This window comes from Thalassophryne amazonica, chromosome 11, assembly GCF_902500255.1.
Source record: "Thalassophryne amazonica chromosome 11, fThaAma1.1, whole genome shotgun sequence".
Taxonomy (NCBI): Eukaryota; Metazoa; Chordata; class Actinopteri; order Batrachoidiformes; family Batrachoididae; genus Thalassophryne; species Thalassophryne amazonica.
In genome coordinates, this window is record NC_047113.1 from 60,336,601 (window position 1) to 60,356,272 (window position 19,672).

At 42.6% G+C, this 19,672-nt stretch overlaps 1 protein-coding gene across 3 annotated transcripts in view; it reads left to right on the forward strand.

Annotated features, from left to right (window-relative positions):
- LOC117520619 (ecto-NOX disulfide-thiol exchanger 2-like) overlaps positions 1-19,672 on the forward strand; it is a 324,436-nt gene that overhangs the window by 14,089 nt on the left and 290,675 nt on the right. The window contains exon 1 of one of the 3 annotated variants that reach the window (XM_034181931.1): positions 5,276-5,512. The exons of 1 other annotated variant lie outside the window; for it this stretch is intronic. In XM_034181931.1, coding sequence (XP_034037822.1) covers positions 5,491-5,512 — 22 coding nt within the window. In that variant the 5' untranslated portion in view covers positions 5,276-5,490. Of the gene's footprint in view, positions 1-5,275; positions 5,513-19,672 lie in introns of those variants that run through there. One more of the 3 variants, XM_034181932.1, reaches the window with a different exon arrangement.

The following is a 19,672-nucleotide window of genomic DNA, read 5'->3' on the forward strand; positions in this document are numbered from 1 at the left end:
AGCAGCATTGTATAGCAGCACACAAGGTAAGAAGCACACAAAGTATCAAATTTGAAAAAAGAAAAACAGTTTGCAAATAGAAATATAAATACACAATATAAATACCAGACATACTGATCAATACTGGTTTACTGGCTGTTTTGCCGAGAGCAGGAAAAATATTGTTATCTCAGGAAAACAAATATAATTTTAATAAGATCACGAAAAACGAAAACAAGCACCATTTTATTGAGATCACAAAAAATGATTCAGTTATCCCGGGAAAACAAGTCTCTTTTTGTGGAGATCGGGAAATGGGATTCAGTTATTCCATGAAAACAAGCGTCATTTTGTTGAGATCATGACAAATGATTCAGTTATCCTGAGAAAACAAGCCTGATTTTGTTGCGATCACAAGAAATGAGTCAGTTTTCCAGGGTAAACAAGCCTGATTTTGTTAAGATCATGAAAAAATTATTTGGTTATCCCAGGAAAACAAGTGCCATTTTTTTGAGATCACGAAAAATTACTCAGTTATCCCGGGAAAACAAGCCTCATTTTGTTGCGATCACAAGAAATGAGTCAGTTTTCCAGGGAAAACAAGCCTTATTTTGTTAAGATCATGAAAAAATTATTTGGTTATCTCAGGAAAACAAGTGCCATTTTTTTGAGATCACGAAAAATTACTCAGTTATCCCGGGAAAACAAAAATCATTTTGTTGAGATTACAAAAAATTATTCATTTATGCCGGAAACACAAGTATCTTGCTGCGGAGATCATGAAAATTGATTCAGTTATCCCGAGAAAACAAGTGTCATTTTGTTGAGATCTGGAAAAGGGATTTGGTTATTCCAAGAAAACAAGTGTCATTTTGTTGAGATGATGAAAAATTATTCAGTTATCTTGGGAGAAATGTTATGTGTCGACGCGGGTTGAGGAGCGGACCTGCGTCTGACGGAACCCAGCGCTAAAATAACCAGAAAGCGGTTCCAATAACAAAAACAACTTATTGAGTCACCCTCTGGTGCTAAACAAAGTGTAGAAACTAAAACAGCGTCATTCTGGTGGAGTGAAGGCTGGCACGCTCTCCAGCGCCCAAAAGGATCGAAGCCCGGCGCTTCTGGACTCACTGTTACCGCCAAACACCCCCCAGGTGGACACGACAAACCAACTCTCTCTGATGTGTGCTGACAGCATGTGTCCCTCACCCTTCCTGCTTCACAGGCTCGATGTGTCAAACCCAGGCGCGGTCCTCAGCGTCTCACAAACGAACATCACAAGGTCGAGTTCCCGGCAATTCTGCTTGAATCACACATGGCTTAAATGCAGAACGCCATCTAATTATCTGCTTCAGCTGAAAGTCTTTAAGGTTGCATGTGAGCACCATCCACAGGTGCTGCACATGATGTTGATGAGGGTGAAGGACTCTTCAGCCAGCACCTTCTCCACAGACAAATCAGTTTTCATGCCACCTAGAGAGCAAAGAAAAGAAAAGAACAACAAAATGTCCAGCCACACCCCCCCAACACACAACAAGAAAAGCCTCATTTTGTTGAGATCACGAGAAATGAGTCAGTTATCTGGGAAAACAAGCTCGATTTTGTTGAGATCATGAAAAATTATTTGGTTATCCCAGGAAAATAAGTGTCATTTTGTGGAGATAACGAAAATTGATTCAGTTATCCCAGGGAAACACTTAAGTGTCATTTTGTGGAGATCACGGAATTTAGTTATCCTGTGAAAACAATCGTCATTTTGTTGAGATCACCAAAAATGATTCAGTTATCCCAGGAAAACACACCTCATTAGCTAGGTTCTATTTTCAGATAAGTAGACAACCCAAGGCATGTTCTGTTAAAAGCAGACAACAGGCTGATTCTTATGTATTTTGACCTACTGTTTTTATACTTTGTAGACCCTTGTTCTACAAAAGAAATTAATAACAAAACCAATTTTTTCCCATGGCTCTGCTGCACATTGAGGCCTACAAATGCATGTATTTGCCATTCTTACTTATACTGGCCTGTTGAAAAATGTCTCCTGTGGATTTAAAAATCACAGTATCATTATATTCATTCCTTGATGGCATGTGAATGATGCTTGTGTATTTTTTTCATCACAAATGCTGAATAATATAATGATAATACTATGTGAAAACCTATATAAGTGGCTCAGTACAGCACAGCTTCAACACCAGAGGGCTACTACTTTCAACACCAGAGGGCAGGCCTCACTGGCCAGTGGCCTGACACATGTTGCCACAGTGTCTCAACAGCAGTAGCAGCAGCCACAGCATAGATGTGGTCAATCAAACTGCATTGTTCCCTGATACATTTGTGGAGTTTATCCTTTCACACTGATGTTAAGGAGACTCTGGGATACTTTGTTCATCTATATCTGTGCATGTTCCTGTTCTAGTGTGTTGGTTTGTGTAGACAAGTTGTGGCATTGGTTTTGTAGTATAATATATTATACTTTGTAGCATTAGATTAGATTTGCAACAGGGGTGGTGGCCAAGTGGTTAAAGCGCTTGGTTTCAGTGCAGAAGGTTCTGGGTTCAAATCCCACCCCTGCCACATTTCTCCATGTAATGTGGAGTTGCGTCAGGAAGGGCATCCAGCGTAAAACCTGTGCCATTTCAACATGCAGATCCACCTTTGATTTGCTGTGGCGACCCCGAGTGCAAACAAGGGAGCAGCTGAAGGGACTCACTTTTTAGCATTAGATTAGATTTGTGTTGTCTCTTGTATACACTGTGTTAGGTTGCCAGTGTCCCTTGTCACTAGATTCATGTGCATATATAATCTTGAAAGTGTTAGGTAGTAAGATAATATTGTTGAATCTCTGTGTTCTCCAGCATTTAGGATTAGTTGCGTTCATCACTTCAATTGTGGAATGACTTCCTCTTGTTAGCACTTTCTCTTGTTGCATTTTGATGAGAACATTTTGGTGGTTCTCAATACTTATTTAGGTAACAATCTCTGTTGTCTTGAATTGAAAAATGGAGGCCGTAGGCAGCATGAAATGAGATTCCTCAGTGGATGGTCGTGTCTGCATCATTTGTTAGGACTGAACTAAAGAAAATCTTGTTCATGGTAGTGACAAAGGAAGGGCTACATTGCAGGATAGTGCAAGAGTCTGTCACAAGTTCAAAGATACGGAGAACAAATTCACACCTGAGAGGATATTGAGTTCCGATGAGACGTCTCTAAAATTGCATAGATCCTGTTACAGTTGCTTCACCGACAATACAAATATTAGGAGACTAGACTAAAGGTCAATATCTCAAGACACCAGAGGAACCCATTGCAGGTCCTTCCACTGCTTCAGCTGCAAGACTCAGAAGTGCCTCCAGTACTTTCAAATGGGCCCTTTGCCTATTCTGCCAGGCGGAGAAGGCTGATAAGACTCTGCACAACGTTAAGACGTTCAAGATAAATGAAAATATACTGAAGGCTGCAGAATTTGATCATGATCTGCATATTGCTCTTGCTGGTTCTGGTGATCTCATGGCAGCAGAAGCAAAATACTTGAACAGTTTCACCCACATTTGACCATTAGAGACATGCATATTTATCCAACAACAATAATTGAATTCAGCAGGTCAAAATACATAGAAATAAAGGTTGTTTAGTTTGCTCTTATAGTACATATACAACCAAAATTGTGAAAATTTTGATATAATTGGTGGCCATTTTGCTTTATGCAAATTAGGGAATGAAGGTGTAAAGATACTGCTTACCAACAATAATTGAATTCAGCAGGTCAAAATACATAGAAATAAAGGTTGTTTAGTTTGCTCTTATAGTACATATACAACCAAAATTGTGAAAATTTTGATATAATTGGTGGCCATTTTGCTTTATGCAAATTAGGGAATGAAGGTGTAAAGATACTGCTTACCAACAATAATTGAATTCAGCAGGTCAAAATACATAGAAAAAAAGGATGTTTAGTTGGCTTTTATAGTACATATACAACCAAAATTGTGAAAATTTTGATGTAATTGGTGGCTATTTTACTTTATGCAAATTGGGGTGAAGGGGTAAAGATACAGCTTGCCAACAACAATAATTGAATTCAGCAGGTAAAAATACATAGACAAAAAATATGTTTATTTTGCTCTTATAGTACATATACAACCAAAATTGTGAAAGTTTTGATGTAATTGGTGGCCATTTTGCTTTATGCAAATTAGGGGGTGAAGGGGTAAAGATACTGCTTGCCAAGAACAATAATTGAATTCAGCAGGTCAAAATACATAGAAAAAAGGAAGTTTAGTTTGCTTTTATAGTACATATACAACTAAAATTGTGAAGATTTTGATGTAATTGGTGGCCATTTTGCTTTATGCAAATTAGGGGGTGGGAAAGATACAGCATGCTAACAACAATATTTGAATTCAGCATGTCAAAATACATAGAAAACAGAAAGTTTAGTTTGCTTTTATAGTACATATACAGCCAAAATCATGAAACTTTTTATGTAATTGGCAGCCATTTTGCTTTATGCAAATTAGGAGGTGGAGGGGTAAAGATACAGCATGCTAACAACATTTGAATTCAGCACGTCAAAATACATAGAAAAAAGGATGTTTAGTTTGCTTTTATAATACATATACAACCAAAATTGTGAAAATTTTGATGTAATTGGTGGCCATTTTGCTTTATGCAAATTAAGGGCTGAAGGGGTAAAGACACAGCTTGCCAACAACAATAATTGAATTCAGCAGGTCAAAATACATAGAAAAGACTATGTTTAGTTTGCTTTTATAGCACATATACAACCAAAATTGTGAAGATTTTGATGTAACTGGCAGCCATTTTGCTTTATGCAAATTAGGGGGTGAAGGGGTAAAGATACAGCATGCTAACAACAATATTTGAAATCAGCAGGTCAAAATACATAGGAATCAGTCTGTTTTCTGCTTTTAACAAAATGCCTTGGGAACTTTATACAAGCTTCTTTTCTGAAAATGTAATCTTATTAAAAAGCAAGATCACGATCAAAGTATTTGGTTATCTCAAGGAAACAAAGTTAGTTTGTTTGTTTGTTTCAAGATAAGGAAAAAACTATTCCGCAATCTCCGGAAAAACCGGTGGAAGCTGTTAACAGCTGGCTGCTCTCGGCTTCAGTAGGTTAATTGACAGCATCCTTCTGTGCGCTTTTATTTTCCTGTGTTTTTATGCAGCAGAAGCATCAGTCCTCTTTCTAAGAACGCCGTCCTCTGCTGCCAGCTGAGTGGCTGTTGGCTTTCAGAGGAGCCAGGAGGAGTCGGTGTGTCGGCACAAACGGTGGATCTGCTCGGGGAACCGGGATTCGCTGAGTCGTGCAGCGGGAGGGCGGGCTCTCCTGCCGGAGCTAAAAGGTCCCGCTCCGCCCGGCTGCTCTCAGTGCGGACTGACAGCGACGAAGCGCCTCCGTCCGTCCGTGGATCCGTGGAAGGATTTACTCCGTGATCTCGCTCCTGCAGCAGAGAGGAGCGGACAGGAGCTCTGCCTCCGTGGACAATGTTTCTCCTGCAGTACACAGGTACATGCGCCCGCCGCAGCTGCTGTCTTGGTTTGAGAGAAGTTCTTTTTTCTTTGTTTGGCGGCTGCGGACTTTTCTCCGTTTTTCAGGCGTCTCCTCCGCGTTTCACGGCTTTCATCGCCCTAAGATGCTTTTTCTGTGTTTGTCTTTCCTCATCGGTCCAGTTTGCTGTTAAATCCACGGACCCACGACCGCTGCAGTTTATGGATGAAGTTCTCAGCATAGATTTGAATCCGTTCCGACGCTGAATCAGCGTCTTTCACATACAGATTTTTAATATCAGTCAAATTGAACTGGACCAGACTATCAGACATTATAAGTTCTGAGCATTTTAAATTTTATACTTAGTTTCTTTTCTGTGAAAACCATCAATTCCTTTTTCATTGAGACTGTTTACATTACCATGTGATGTGATCTGAATTACTTTTTTATTTATTGCTTTTTTTGTTACAGTGTGAACCTGCCAGAAAAAATAATGTTTTTGCATCACTTTCTCTCAGACTAATTTGAATCTAATATCTGTTCCTATTGACACAACCATGTTCAACCCACTTGATTTGGATTGTCTTTTCCTCACATTTGATATGTTGGGTATCTACATTGTGAATATATATATAATATAAGTCATGGTTAGGGACAAGGGGCAGCACGGTGGCTTAGTGGTTAGCACTGTTGCCTCACAGCGAGAAGGTCGTGTGTTCAATTCCCGTGGCCTTTCTGTGTGGAGTTTGCATGTTCTCCCTGTGTTTGCATGGGTTTCCTCCGGGTGCTCCGGTTTCCTCCCACATCCAAAGACATGCGGCTTAGGTGGATTGGTATCTTTAAATTGTCCATAGGTGTGGGTGTGTCTGTGTTTGTTTGTCTGTTTGTGGCCCTGCAACATACTGGCGTCCTGTCCTGGGTGTACCCCGCGTCACACTCTATGGCTGCTGGGATAGACTCCAACCCCCCATGACCCTTAACTGGACTAAGCGGTAGAAGCTGAATGAATAAATGGTTAGGGACAAATCGCCTGCTCAGTTCCAGTTTTTCTCCAGATGCATATGTGGAAATCATTGTGTTGGCTATCAGTGAAAGCAACCACAGTTGCTTTCAGAAGTCACAGTCTGAAAGTTCTGACTTTCACAGTCAGAACTTCTTTGTGAATTAAGGTTGTATAATCACCGTTGCTGCACACACTCGAGTTTCTCCCATCCTTCTTCTCGGTCTGAGGAAATGATTGTAGTCTTTGTACACTGAAAAAAGAAAATACTTGAATCAATTTAATTAAATTGTTTCAATTGGTAACACCTGACTGAATGAAGTTATTTGAAATTAAGTTAATAAGGTAGATTAACAAGTGTTACCCAATTTATTAAATTAATTTTAAAGAACTTCATTCATTCAGGTGTTACCAATTGAAACAATTCAATTAAGCTGGTTGTTTTTTCAGTGTATATGAAAGCTCAGCTTTGTGGCAAATCCAGGCTGAATCATCATATTTAGGTCACATCATCTGATAATGTGAACATAGCTTAAAAATATGAATGAATTGTCCAGACAAAAGGATCACATCTGGTTAAAAAAATAAATCAGATGAAGACAACATTATCCAAGTTGTATATTTACTTCACTTTAAACTGCTTTTTTCTGCTTTATTCATCCGATTTCAGCTCATTCTATTAATTCTTATCTCACAGCCCAATCTAAAAGTGTAACAAATTTATTCATATAAAATATTTCACTGACTTGTTTGTCAGTATAGTGAACACACTGGCATCTGCTCCATGTCGCTCATCTCCTACATGCTGGATCTTTACGGTGCATTTTATTCTTTATATCCTGTTTGACATTTATACATCTCAAATCTGTGCACTGAGGAGCTGTACATCTTCAATATTTGATTCAGGTCGTAGTCGGTTATCTTCAACATTTAATTAACTGTGCAATGAGATAACAGCTCCACAGTGAAAAATGTCTCACTGCAGAAGTCATTAGGTCACATTCAGTGTCACAGTTTGCATCCAGTCATTGACCGATTAGAAGAAATGGGTTTGCAGTTTGGTGGAAATAACTCTCATCTTTGAGGGATCTTCTCTGAGAGATTGCTGAGGGAATCCGTCGTGAGTCAGCTGGCTGGGCAGCCAAAAATATCAATGAACCTGATTTATGATGTGAGTCGGCACATGGATGAAGTTAGTTAGGCCATAAAACAATCACAGTAATGTTTTGTGATTCAAATTTATGTCTAATAATAATCTTTGGACATTTATACACAATAAAGACAGATCTAATGGCACGTTACACTACAGGGATAAACACATGAATGTCTGCATTTTTCAGCTTGCTTATGACTGTTTCCTACCAAAGTAAAGTGTTGGATGAGCTGAGAGGAGTGAAGAAAGTGTTAGAAATAGGGCAGAAAACAAAAGGCTAATGGAACCAGCAAGGAGCACAAAAAGTGACTGTGAAAGTGAACTTGCATCATCCAAGCTGAGGAAAGTGTTGATTTATAAAGGTTATGTAACTGTGGGTTATAGTTGTGCTGACAGTAATGGCAGGATTATAAAATAAAGACACAAAATCATTAATCAGAGATTAGTGTTTCACACAATGGTCATCTGACCTGTACCACCCTGACCTTTCACAATAAAAGCTCTTTACAGGCATTGCTGCTACACTAAAAAAAAAAAACTTGCTCAGTGAACATAAAAAATTATGTGAAGTATTTCTACCCAAATAAAATGCGTTGACCTAGCCAGAAACGATTTTGCTGAGTGACTTAAGTGTAAATTTGTTGAAAAGGTAAATGTAACAAAACTAAAAAGTATGTCCCTTCAGCTTCTCCATTATTTGCTCTTGGGGTCGCCACAGAAAATCTGAGGTGGATCTGCATGTTGAATTGGCTCAGGTTTTACACCAGATGCCCTTCCGGATGCAACTCCACATTACATGGAGAAATGTGGCAGGAGTGGGGTTTGAACCAGGAACATTTCATCCTGAAACCAAGTGCACTAATGACTTGGCCACCACCCCTGCCCTGTAAGTAGTTACGAGGTCTATTAGAAAAGTATCCAACCTTATTATTTTTTTCAAAAACCATATGGATTTGAATCACGTGTGATTGTGTCAGACAAGCTTGAACCCTCGTGCGCATGCGTGAGTTTTTCCACGCCTGTCGGTTGTGTCATTCGCCTGTGAGGAGACTTTGAGTGCGGAATTCCTCCACACATCTGTCTCAATGTGCTGAAAAAGTGCTGATGTCCACGTCTTTTCACAATTCCTGTGCTAGTCAGACGACGTCCGGGATAAAACACAGCGTCCAGTTTGGAAATGAACAGCACATTCCACTGTTACAGGAGTTTTTGTCATGGAAAGAGGAGCGGAGGCTTCGCGCGTCGTGGCGGTGCCGCATAGCGCACAGCAACGCCATGATGAAGCCTCACAGGACATGTTCTGGCATGTCCAGGCACATCCACAATTTCTCGGATAATCACTCGATGGAAAAACCACTGACAGCTGTCTGAACGCCATCTCAAAGCCGTCCTGTGAGACCAAAACGGAGGTGGTTTTGTCTCGCTCCAGTAGCGAATCCATTGTGACGCGCGAAGCCTCCGCTCGGCTTTCCATGACAAAATCTCTTGTTAAAAGTGAAATCTGCTAGAAAATGGTTGATGTCCAGCTCTTGTGATAACCAGAGAAATGGCACATGATGGTCACGGATCCAGACAGCCGTCCGTTTAGAAATGAAATGGTCGTTCAGCCTGTCAATGGCGGCTTCGGAGCGCCGCGCACCCCACAGCCGCTGGGGGCTGTCCTTAAAGTGACAGTAACACTCCTTATTCTCTACCAAGCCCGTAACATTTTCACAGAAAGCCAGATAACTTTTTCTAATGGTTTCCAGCTGCCAGTCTCTAACAGTTTCTGAAAAAATTCTGATGGAAAAAAAGCCCAAATCATTCCGCCATTTCCTGACAATGAAAATCCGCCGAGGGGGCTGGACCACTCCTCACTCAAAGCCTGCTCACAGGTGAATGACGCAACCGACAGGCGTGGAAAAACTCACGCATGCGCACGAGGGTTCAAGCTTGTCTGACGCAATCACACGTGATTCAAATCCATATGGTTTTTGAAAAAAATAATAAGGTCGGATACTTTTCTAATAGACCTCGTATAACTACTTTTAAAATAGTACAGTTACATGTCAACTTAACTTAGCTGTGTTGGATCAGCACATTTATGCAGATTCACCTTGGATTTGCTGTGGTGACCCCGAGTGCAAACAAGTGAGCAGCCAAAGGGCCTTACTGTTTTTTTTTTTTTTTAACATTTACTCTTAGAAATGTAGTTGGCCTAACCCATTGTAATTAATTAACGGTAACGCAGATTCATCATGTTGACCCAACAAATTTCCATTAACGTCACTCAGCAAAATTGTTTCTGGCTATGTTAACCCATTCTACTTGGGTGGAAATAGTTTCCATAATTTTATTTTGTTCACTGAGCAAGTTAAATTTTAAGCTGTTGCATGTTATGTTAAAACCACATGATTTGAATGTGTTCACCCATAAAAGTTGATTCTGTATCATAGAAGCTACATGTTAGACTTACGTTCATGTAACATAAAAACCAACAACACCCATGTTGGTTTTTTTTTTTGAGTGTAACATAGTAGTAGTTGAAGAAATATTTATTTGTGCAGCATTTTCCAACCATATATACTGTACAAGGTAAAAGGCAAAAGTTTTAACTCGTGAGCCCTCTATGAGGGAAATTTCTCACTTGTAAACAAACATATCTGGATGCTCAAGATGTGACCTTTTTCCATGAAGGGATAGAGAAGCTTGAACACTGGTGGACTAAATACGTTGAAGTTAAGCAAGACTGACTGTACCGAACAAGCCCATTGTCTGCACTAGCTCCAGGAAAGTGATAAGCTGACCATTGACCAGTGACTCTCTTTGCGGAAGGCTTTTACAGAGTACAGTTTAGTGATTTTTACATATTACCTTTTAACCATACAAACCGTAGGCTTCTTGTGGTCAACATGCATAACAGGTTTGGTGGCAATCAGGCAGTTAGGAAAGAACTTACTGTTCTCAACAGATTCTCAACAGTACACCTCATTGTCCTTGACCTTTTCATCCCAAAGCCAATAGGCTTCTTGGGGTCACTATGCCTATCACATATACATACTAGGATTGCTGACATTCATGCAATTCAAAAAGAAGTCTTTCATACAATTTTACAAATGACGAGTGACATTGACCATTTGACCCCAAAATCAGTGGGTTCTTGGGATCACTATGCATTATGCCAATACCAAGTATTGGTGACAACCAGTATAACAGAAGTAATCTTGCTCAAAATGAAATGTTGACTGACTGACTCCCTGCATAGCGACATCTAGACTGCTGGTTGTGCCATAAGGGAAAGGGAAAATAATACAAGGACTTTTTGATTTCTGATACTTGTAAAGCACAAATGATGTAGATCTGCCTGAGCTGTCATGAAGATTGATTTAAGAGCATTTAAAAAAAAACATAATTATATGCTCTTATAATTTTTCATGCTAGACTTTCATTGTTCAATAGAACAGTTTTCCTTTGTTTCCTTTCAGAGGCACAAACATGCTTTGACTCAAACCGAATCCTTTGAAGACCTTGTGACAGCCATTTTCCTCCATCCTGCTCTCATCCTCTGATCAATTGGCAGAGCATCTTCAGATTGCCTTTAATGGAGTGTGCGCTGGTGGTGGAGCACTTAGACCAATCAACAGAGAGGTTTTAGTGTTGTGCATATTGTGTCTGAGAAGGAACTTAAATTGCTTAGCTCTCTTTGGAGGATGCTGATGATAGCGCTGCAGCTTTGACACATCTCAAATTTTAATTGGTTTGGTCTGTGACATGTTTGTGTGGCTACTAAGTGGGTTCCTTGTATCAATGCCTGTTGGGAAATGCAACCAAATGAGAAGAAGACAGAAGGGGGGGAGCAAACCAAGTGAGATGAGTCATAGATGGAGCCAAATTACGAGTCAAACATGGTCAAAATGATTATTACTTTTAAATTGCTGGGTTTTAAATTGTTACTCCCACAGTACATTTCCAGCTGAGACAGACTGAAGGAAATTAAAAGTCAAACACAACTTTAGTCTTGGCGAGTAACTCTTAAAATGTTGACAATTTACGGCAGCTACAGTCAGTTGGGATTTACACTAGGTCTGTTTAGCGAGAGATTTAGATTTTTTTTTTTTTTTTCCATTAAATGGCAATTCAAGAATTCCCTAATGTCTAGTTCTTTCTTTATTGTCTTGGACGTGACCTTCATGTCTCTGGGCCTTGGTCTTTAAGTTCAAGAGACACCTAGGAAGAACTTATAGAGTCATGAGCTCGCCAGACAGAAGTGTTTGGCAATGGTAAAATCTTTGCAGGAGAACAAAGGTCCAAGTCTTTAGGGTTCTGGTGTTTCCTGTCTTACTCTCTGGTTGTGACACTTGGATGCTAACCAGTGACCAAAGGCGATGACTGAATGTCTTTAGCATATTTCTCTTTGAACGACCCTTGTGTCAAATCACTAGTTTTCAGGGATACTCAAGAATGGCCATCACAAAGTGCCATGGTTGAGTTAAAGAGCTAATCACAGCAGTCGACCCCTGTTGTGATGTTTCAGCATGGGGACATTTTTGGGCCGCTCTGCTATTCGCCGATTTCCCAACCCAAATCACGCGCCTTGTGAGATTTTACTCAGACAGGTCCAACGCTGCATTAAGATCTCCGTTCGCCATCGCTTGTTTGCTTCGTGATTTCTCTCACATTTCTTTGAAGATGAGTATGCATAATGTATGAGAGTATGAGTAATATCCACCTTATTTCTAGACCTCATGAGGCTTTGTGTGAATTATGGGTGAGACTTACAGTATGAACTGGAACCGGCGTTTGTTTACATGTTAACTGTTTGCGCAAATTCACTTTCTACAAGGCTTAGAGACATAAACAGTAGTCACAGCTCAAACCAGACAACATTACAATCCCGCTGTCTACAAATATAAAGAGGTGGGAGGACAACATGAAGAAGTGGCCTAAGATAACATACGGGAGCATTTTTAGCTCCTTTCATAGCTCTCGCTTCAAACACGGAGGCAGTGAACAATCTGAAAAGTTCTGAGGCACATCAGGACCTGCATAGTAATAAGGTCGGTCCCGTTCTGCTAAAAGATGTTTTTGGGCACAACTTATTTACCTTAAGGCAGACTAGAGGCCAGCAGAATCCTTAATGTCCCTGATCACCGAGCTTGGGTTTGAGTTTCAGCATCAGGTGAAATTAAAAGCTGGTGTTCTTGCAGCCCAGGTCAGGGCAGATCTTCAGGTGGGTAACTTTAATTATAATGTATGAACGAATGTGACAGAATACATGTGAGCCTTCATTAAGATAAACTCTAATGGTGCATTTACACAAAGGCAGGACGCATTAGTCATATTTGCGTCAATCTTGCCACATTCCTGACATTCTTAACGTGACTTAATGCATCTGAATAGGTTTCTTAATAGTGTGTGTTGGTGTGTGATATTCGCGATTTTCATGGAGAATGTTTTTGGCTGTCAAAAAATCTTCCACGAATGTCACGCACCACCCTCATTTCGCCTCATGTCGTGGAGGTCGCAACTGAGCATGTTGATCCATCTTTATTAGTGGTGATCCTTAATAGAGTGTGACAGCGTGCTTCTCTGACGTGCGCACAATTAAACCCTGCTGCACCGCATTCAGTGAAGCTGGTCAGACCTGGCAGGCCCAAACGTATTGTGAGGGTCTGCTGGGAATGACTGGCGGAACCCTCTGTCAGCGAGGTCTTCAACTCCAATTCGGGAGAACTTCTCCCGATCCCGGGGGAGGTGGAGACATTGGAGTTCTGAGTGGACCATGTTCTCCACCCTCCATGTCGATGCGGCTGCTCGTAGCTGTGGTCGCAAGGTCTCTGGTGCCTGTCGCGGCGGCAGTCCCCGAACCCTGGTGGTGGACACCGGAATGTAAGGGATGCCGTCAAGCTGAAGAAGGAGTCCTACTTATCTTGTTGGTAGGTGGGACCCCAGAGGCAGCTGACAGGTACCGGCAGGCCAAGCGGGCCGCAGCCCGTGCGTTCACAGAGGCAAAAAACTCGGGTCTGGGAGGATTTCGGGGAGGCTATGGAGGAGGACTATCAGTCGGCCTCGAAGAGATTCTGGCAAACCGTTCCGACGCCTCAGGAGGCGGAAGCAGCTCTCCACCAGCAGTGTTTACGGTGCGGGTGGGGAGCTGTGACCCTGACTGGGGAATGTGTCAGGTGGTGGAAGGAGTACTTCGAGGATCTCCTCAATCCCATCGTCACGGTCTTCCGAACAGGAAGCAGAGACTGGGGACTCAGAGGCGGACTCCATCCATTACCCAGGCCGAAGTCACCGAGGTGGTTAGAAAGCTCCTCAGTGGCAAGGCTCCTGGGGTGGATGAAATCTGTCCTGAGTATCTTAAGTCTCTGGATGTTATGGGACAGTCTTGGCTGACACGCCTCTGCAACATCGCGTGGCGATTGGGGACAGTGCCTCTGGATTGGCAGACCGGGGTGGTGGTCCCTCTGTTTAAGAAGGGGGACCAGAGGGTGTTGTTCCAACTATAGGGGGATCACACTCCTCAGCCTCCCCGGTAAGGTCTATTCCAGAGTACTGGAGAAGAGAATTCGACCGATGGTCGAACCTCGGATTCAGGAGGAGCAGTGTGGTTTTCGTCCTGGTCGCGGCACACTGGACCAGCTCTGCACGCTCCATCGGGTGCTCGAGGGTTCATGGGAGTTCGCCCAACCAGTCCACATGTGTTTTCTGGATCTGGAGAAGGTGGTCGACCGTGTCCCTCGGGGCACCCTGTGGGGAGTGCTCCGGGAGTACAGGGTCCGGGGTCCTTTGCTAAGACCTATCCGGTCCCTGTACGACTGCAACAGGAGCTTGTTCGCATTGCCGGTAGTAAGTCAAAACTGTTTCCAGTGCACGTTGGCCTATGCCATGGCTGCCCTTTGTCACCTGTTCTGTTCATTATTTTTATGAACAGAATTTCTAGGCGCAGCCAGGGTGTAGAGGGGGTCTGGTTTGGGAACCACAGAATCTCGTCTCTGCTGTTTGCAGATGATGTGGTTCTGTTGGCTTCGTCAAATCAGGATGTTCAGCGTGCACTGGGGTGGTTTGCAGCCAAGTGTGAAGCGTCCGGGATGAAAATCAGCACCTCCAAATCCGAGGCCATGGTTCTCGACCGGAAAAAGGTGCTTTGCCCTCTTCAGGTCGGTGGAGTGTCCTTGCCTCAAGTGGAGGAGTTTAAGTATCTCTGGGTCTTGTTCACGAGTGAGGGACGGATGGAGCGTGAGATCGATAGACGGATCGGTGCAGCATCTGCAGTGATGCGGTCACTGTATCGGACCATCATGGTGAAGAGAGAGCTGAGTAGGGGGGGCAAAGCTCTCGATTTACCGATCTATCTATATTCCAATCCTCACCTGTGGTCATGAGATTTGGCTCATGACCGAAAGAACGAGATCGCGAGTACAAGTGGCCGAGATGAGTTTCCTCCGCAGGTGGCTGGGCGCTCCCTTAGAGATAGGGTGAGAGCTCGGTCACTCGGGAGGAGCTCGGAGTCGAGCCACTGCTCCTCCACGTCGAAGGGAGTCAGTTGAGGTGGCTCAGGCATCTTTCCGGATGCCCCCTGGACGCCTTGCTGGAGAGGTGTTCCGGGCACGTCCCATTGGGAGAAGGCCCCGGGGAAGACCCAGGACACGCTGGAGGGACTATATCTCTCGGCTGGCTTGGGAATGCCTTGGGGTTCCCCCGGAGGAGCTGGGGAAGGTGTGTGTGGATCGGGAGGTCTGGGCGGCTTTGCTTGAGCTGCTGCCCCCGCGCCCGACTCCGGATAAAGCGGAAGAATATGGATGGATGGATGTTACAGTATGCTGAAGAAGGACAGTGACACCAAGTTGGCTAAAAGTTTCATTCCAGTGCTCTTCAGTGTGCTCCTGCAGGTGTTCCACCTGCTGCTGCTGTGCCTGATGTGTGTGAAAACATGCGAGATGAGCCATGTGGAGCCACACATCTGGCTCTCCCCATCTCCTCCTCCTCTCTGCCACTCCATGGCACAGAGCTGAACTAAGCATGCAGTCACAAAGTTCTTCTGCTGTGGATTTTGAGGAGCAAACTGGAGCAGTCTGAATTGTTCAGCAACTGATGTTTGGATGAATATGGGTGTGTGTGTGGAGACAATTCGCTTCATTCACAACATGACAGAACTTGATGCACTGTTACGCGCAATAGCAACATCGATCGAATGTGTCAAATGAAGTGCGAAGATGTCAACTCAAACTTGGGAGAGATCACACCTGTGTTAAAGGAAGTGTCACATAAAAAATAACTGCTATTTGTCATAAACCAGTTCACACTCATCACCTGGCCGTCACCTGTGACAGCTGTGACCAGTGGAATCATTTAAAGTGTGACACTGGTATTTCCACATGTACACACCACAGAGCCACTTGTACAATATGTACTTCCTCATCCACATCCTGCACCAAGAAGCCACCAATGTCATCTTCACCTCCAGATTTGTGCAAGAGGGACGTCTCGGACAGAGTGCTAAACAAGGCCTACACACGTCTTCACAAAAGATCCTTTTATTGATGTCTTGCTGTTGGACCAGAACATCAGTATAATGAGTAATAAAGGGCTGTGTTTTTATAAATTATTTACTATATTTTGGTTTTGGTTGTCTGTTACATATTGAATAATTAATGGTTCTTCATATGTCTGTGAATGGCCCTTTATGTCGATGAATGGTCTTTTTTTTGTGTGTGTGTCTACGAATAGTCCTAAACCCATTTTCAATTTCAATACTTAACTGTGTTATTTGATACGACTGCTGGGCCCGGGCTGCCATTTCTCTCGGGGTATGTCTTTCAACCAAAGCTTCTTCCTTGCAATGTTCTTGGCATCATTTTGGGGGAAGAGGTAGTAGCTTCTCTTGATCCCTTGCTCCTTGTCTCTACCTGACTGGCTCTCACAGCCAGGGGCTTTGCACCAGTTTCCATTATAGCTTCCTTTGTTGCGATGGATGTTTGGCAAGCCCTTTGAATGTGATGAACTGCTGTTGCCACTGGCTTCAGACCTAAGAAAAAATAGAAACAAATATGCATATGATGGCTATTTAACAGACTAGCTTTTGCAGGGATGGAAAACTGCCCCTATCTATGTTGCCAAGATTGGCAACATAAAACATCAGTTTAATTCTTTGAGTATTATAACAGAAATCAACTTCAGCTCAAAGGGATAAAAATAGTTAATCACACCTATCTCTCCTTTGAAAAAATAGTTCAACACACCTATCTCTGCTTTGAGATGAATCTTTCCATCAATAAGAAGCCCAAAATGAAAATGCAAGCATCATTGCTGTGGTGCCAGTACTTCTGAAGAAGACTGCAGGTAAGTGGTGTGACAGTGAAACTACTGTGCAAATTGGCCACAAAACTGAGAATACTAAACCCGTAATGCTGAAGAACAGTCTGCTTGGCCTCAATTTTGTCATTTAAATTCATGGGATGGCTGAAAAAAATTGGCTAGAGAGAGTTATTGGGCAGTGATGGGTGAATTCTCGTACAAGCCTCACCAGTCCAGTGCTAAAAAATTTGCCCATGTAAACAAACCTTAACGTGATGCTTTTTTCCTTTTTGTAAGCACGTAAATAGTTTTAAAAGACATAAAATGTTAGGAGAGAAGATACTACTTACATTTCAGTACTTCTGACGTTGTTTTGCTTGCTATAACTTCCACAGCTGAGTCGGTGGCTAACGAACTTCCACAGCTGAGTCGGTGGTGAATGAAACTGGAACCTGTCTGATGCCGCAAAGGATTATGGGAGATGGGGAAAGGTTTGAATACATAGGATGTGGGAGAGGACTGGTGGAGAAATTGGGAGGAGCTCGCTACCACTGCTGACAGGATCCCTTTGTGCAAGCCTTAACTGTCCTTTATGTGTTCAAGTCCCTTTGGCTCCCCCCTTATTTCACTCGCGGTCACCAAGGTGGATCTGCAAGGTGATTTTGCACAAGTTTTTCGCCCTTCCTAACTCAACTCCAAATTGCATGGTGAATGGGAACCTTTGACTGTTGGAAAAAAGTACACATAATCTCTTGGCCACCCTCCTTTCTTTCATTGTCCTTTTTGTTGACGAGTGGAATTTCATTAACGTGCCTACAGATTTACTACTCTTCAAAAACACAATCCAGTCACTTTATCTTTCTTGTCTTTCAATAACTGGATGCCATTGCAATGTTTTGAGTATAGGGTAAGAGTAAGGGTTTGACCCTTAATGCTACAAACTTAATCACTTATGTTTCGTTTTTACTTGCAGAGACCCTGAAGTTTATGTTGATGCCAAGCATTGATGCATTGAAGGAAACATCTGCCCGAGAAATCCGAAACATTCCTCAGGGCACTTTCCCCAAAGCGTTTGCAGGCCGTAATTGGCCAATGCGGGGCCTACATTGAACATGTTGTCTAAGAGACTGACAAAATGCAGGGCCAATATTGACATTGGTATGAAAAACTTAAACCTTTCAGCTTTCTATCCTGCCATAATTTATTTCTAGACATGCTTTGACCATTTTCTTTGCTGATAAAATGTTGCATATTTTTTGGGGAAACCCAAATAGACGGTATTTTCCAAGAGTTCCTTCTTTCCACACAAAATCTATTACTTTTTGTCTGTTACTTTATATCTGTGCCCCCTCTGCATGTTCTCACACAGTCATCTTTGGTGCTGGACCACTCTCTCTTCTGACAACCCAACACCCCCCTGTGTAAATGATAGGTTTTTGTGTTGTTTCCAAAGCTGGATGTTGGCCAGTGCTTTCTGCGGTGTGTGTGTGTGTGTGTGTGTGTGTGTGGTAGTTCTTTCCTCCTCAGTGCTGTTTGGATTCTTTGAGTGACTCTCTATGTAAATCTGACTTGAATAACCATATGCTATAACTTGTCATAAATGCTTCGGTTTGTCTCCACTGCAGTTAGCTGTTTACCTTTCATGCGTACTCCTTTATGTGCTGCTTTCACTCCAGCTAGACCATCTGTTGGGCTTGTTGTTGAGGTTGATGATCATTCATTGCCTCACATCTGATCTGATATCACTGTAGTAACACTAATGTTGGGTAACTCACTCACATCATCTTCACTGCTTCTCCAGGATCGGGTTGCGGATGTTGGATAACTATTGTTGTTAAAACTGGATTGACATAATTGTTAATTTTTGTAACAATCAGTGAAATGCCATATCATAACCAGGGTGACAGGAAGAACCAATATATTAAAGTCAGAATGCATATAATGCAAATTTGATTGCACACTCTGATGATTAGTCTGACGGTTGCCACACAGAGTGAAAGTTGGTTACTGTTGGGCCAGCGCTGAAGGTCTACCAGACACCACAGGGAAGTTGATGTCAGTTGCGCAACGCTGATGTTTGCCATGGTCCCAGAATCGTTTTTCCGGACATCTCAAATGTTATGGTAGCAATCAGCTTTGCCAAGATACGCGACTGCTCTGCAGAGCGTGCAGACCAATGTGCCCAGCCACCGACAGCGAAAGTTGCACTATATCCAATAGTAAGTCAGTGGTCTGTTGCCAACATCACCCTCCGCTGGAGCTGTGTCGTCCTGTGTTGAAGACATGAAATTTGGACCCCTGGAGTGAGCCTTCTCCTGCATTTCACAGAGATTTTTGAGAATCCGCCATGTCGGCGAGCTTCAACCGCTTCACATAGTATGAATGGGCCCTTTTCGACAAGATGGAAAGACTGTGATACTGCTTTTATTCAGCAGAGGGTGCAATATAGACCTAATGTGAGTATTCCTGATGTCACCTCTGTTTCAAACAGGGGGGGGGGCTATAATCGTGGGCCATGCAAAATTTCCCTGAGATCAAACTGAGCACTGATGAGTATGTACTTTTAAGGAGTGGCAGCCAGAGATTGCAGGAATTAAATCATTTTTTGGGGGAGGGGGCACAGGCCTACCGGCTAGATGTGTTGCGGTACTGTTGATCATGGTGCTTACCTTGCCCTTGACTTTCCATGCCGAGCATGAAAGAACTTTAACCAAAATAGCACCTATCTCATGCACTGTAGCAAACA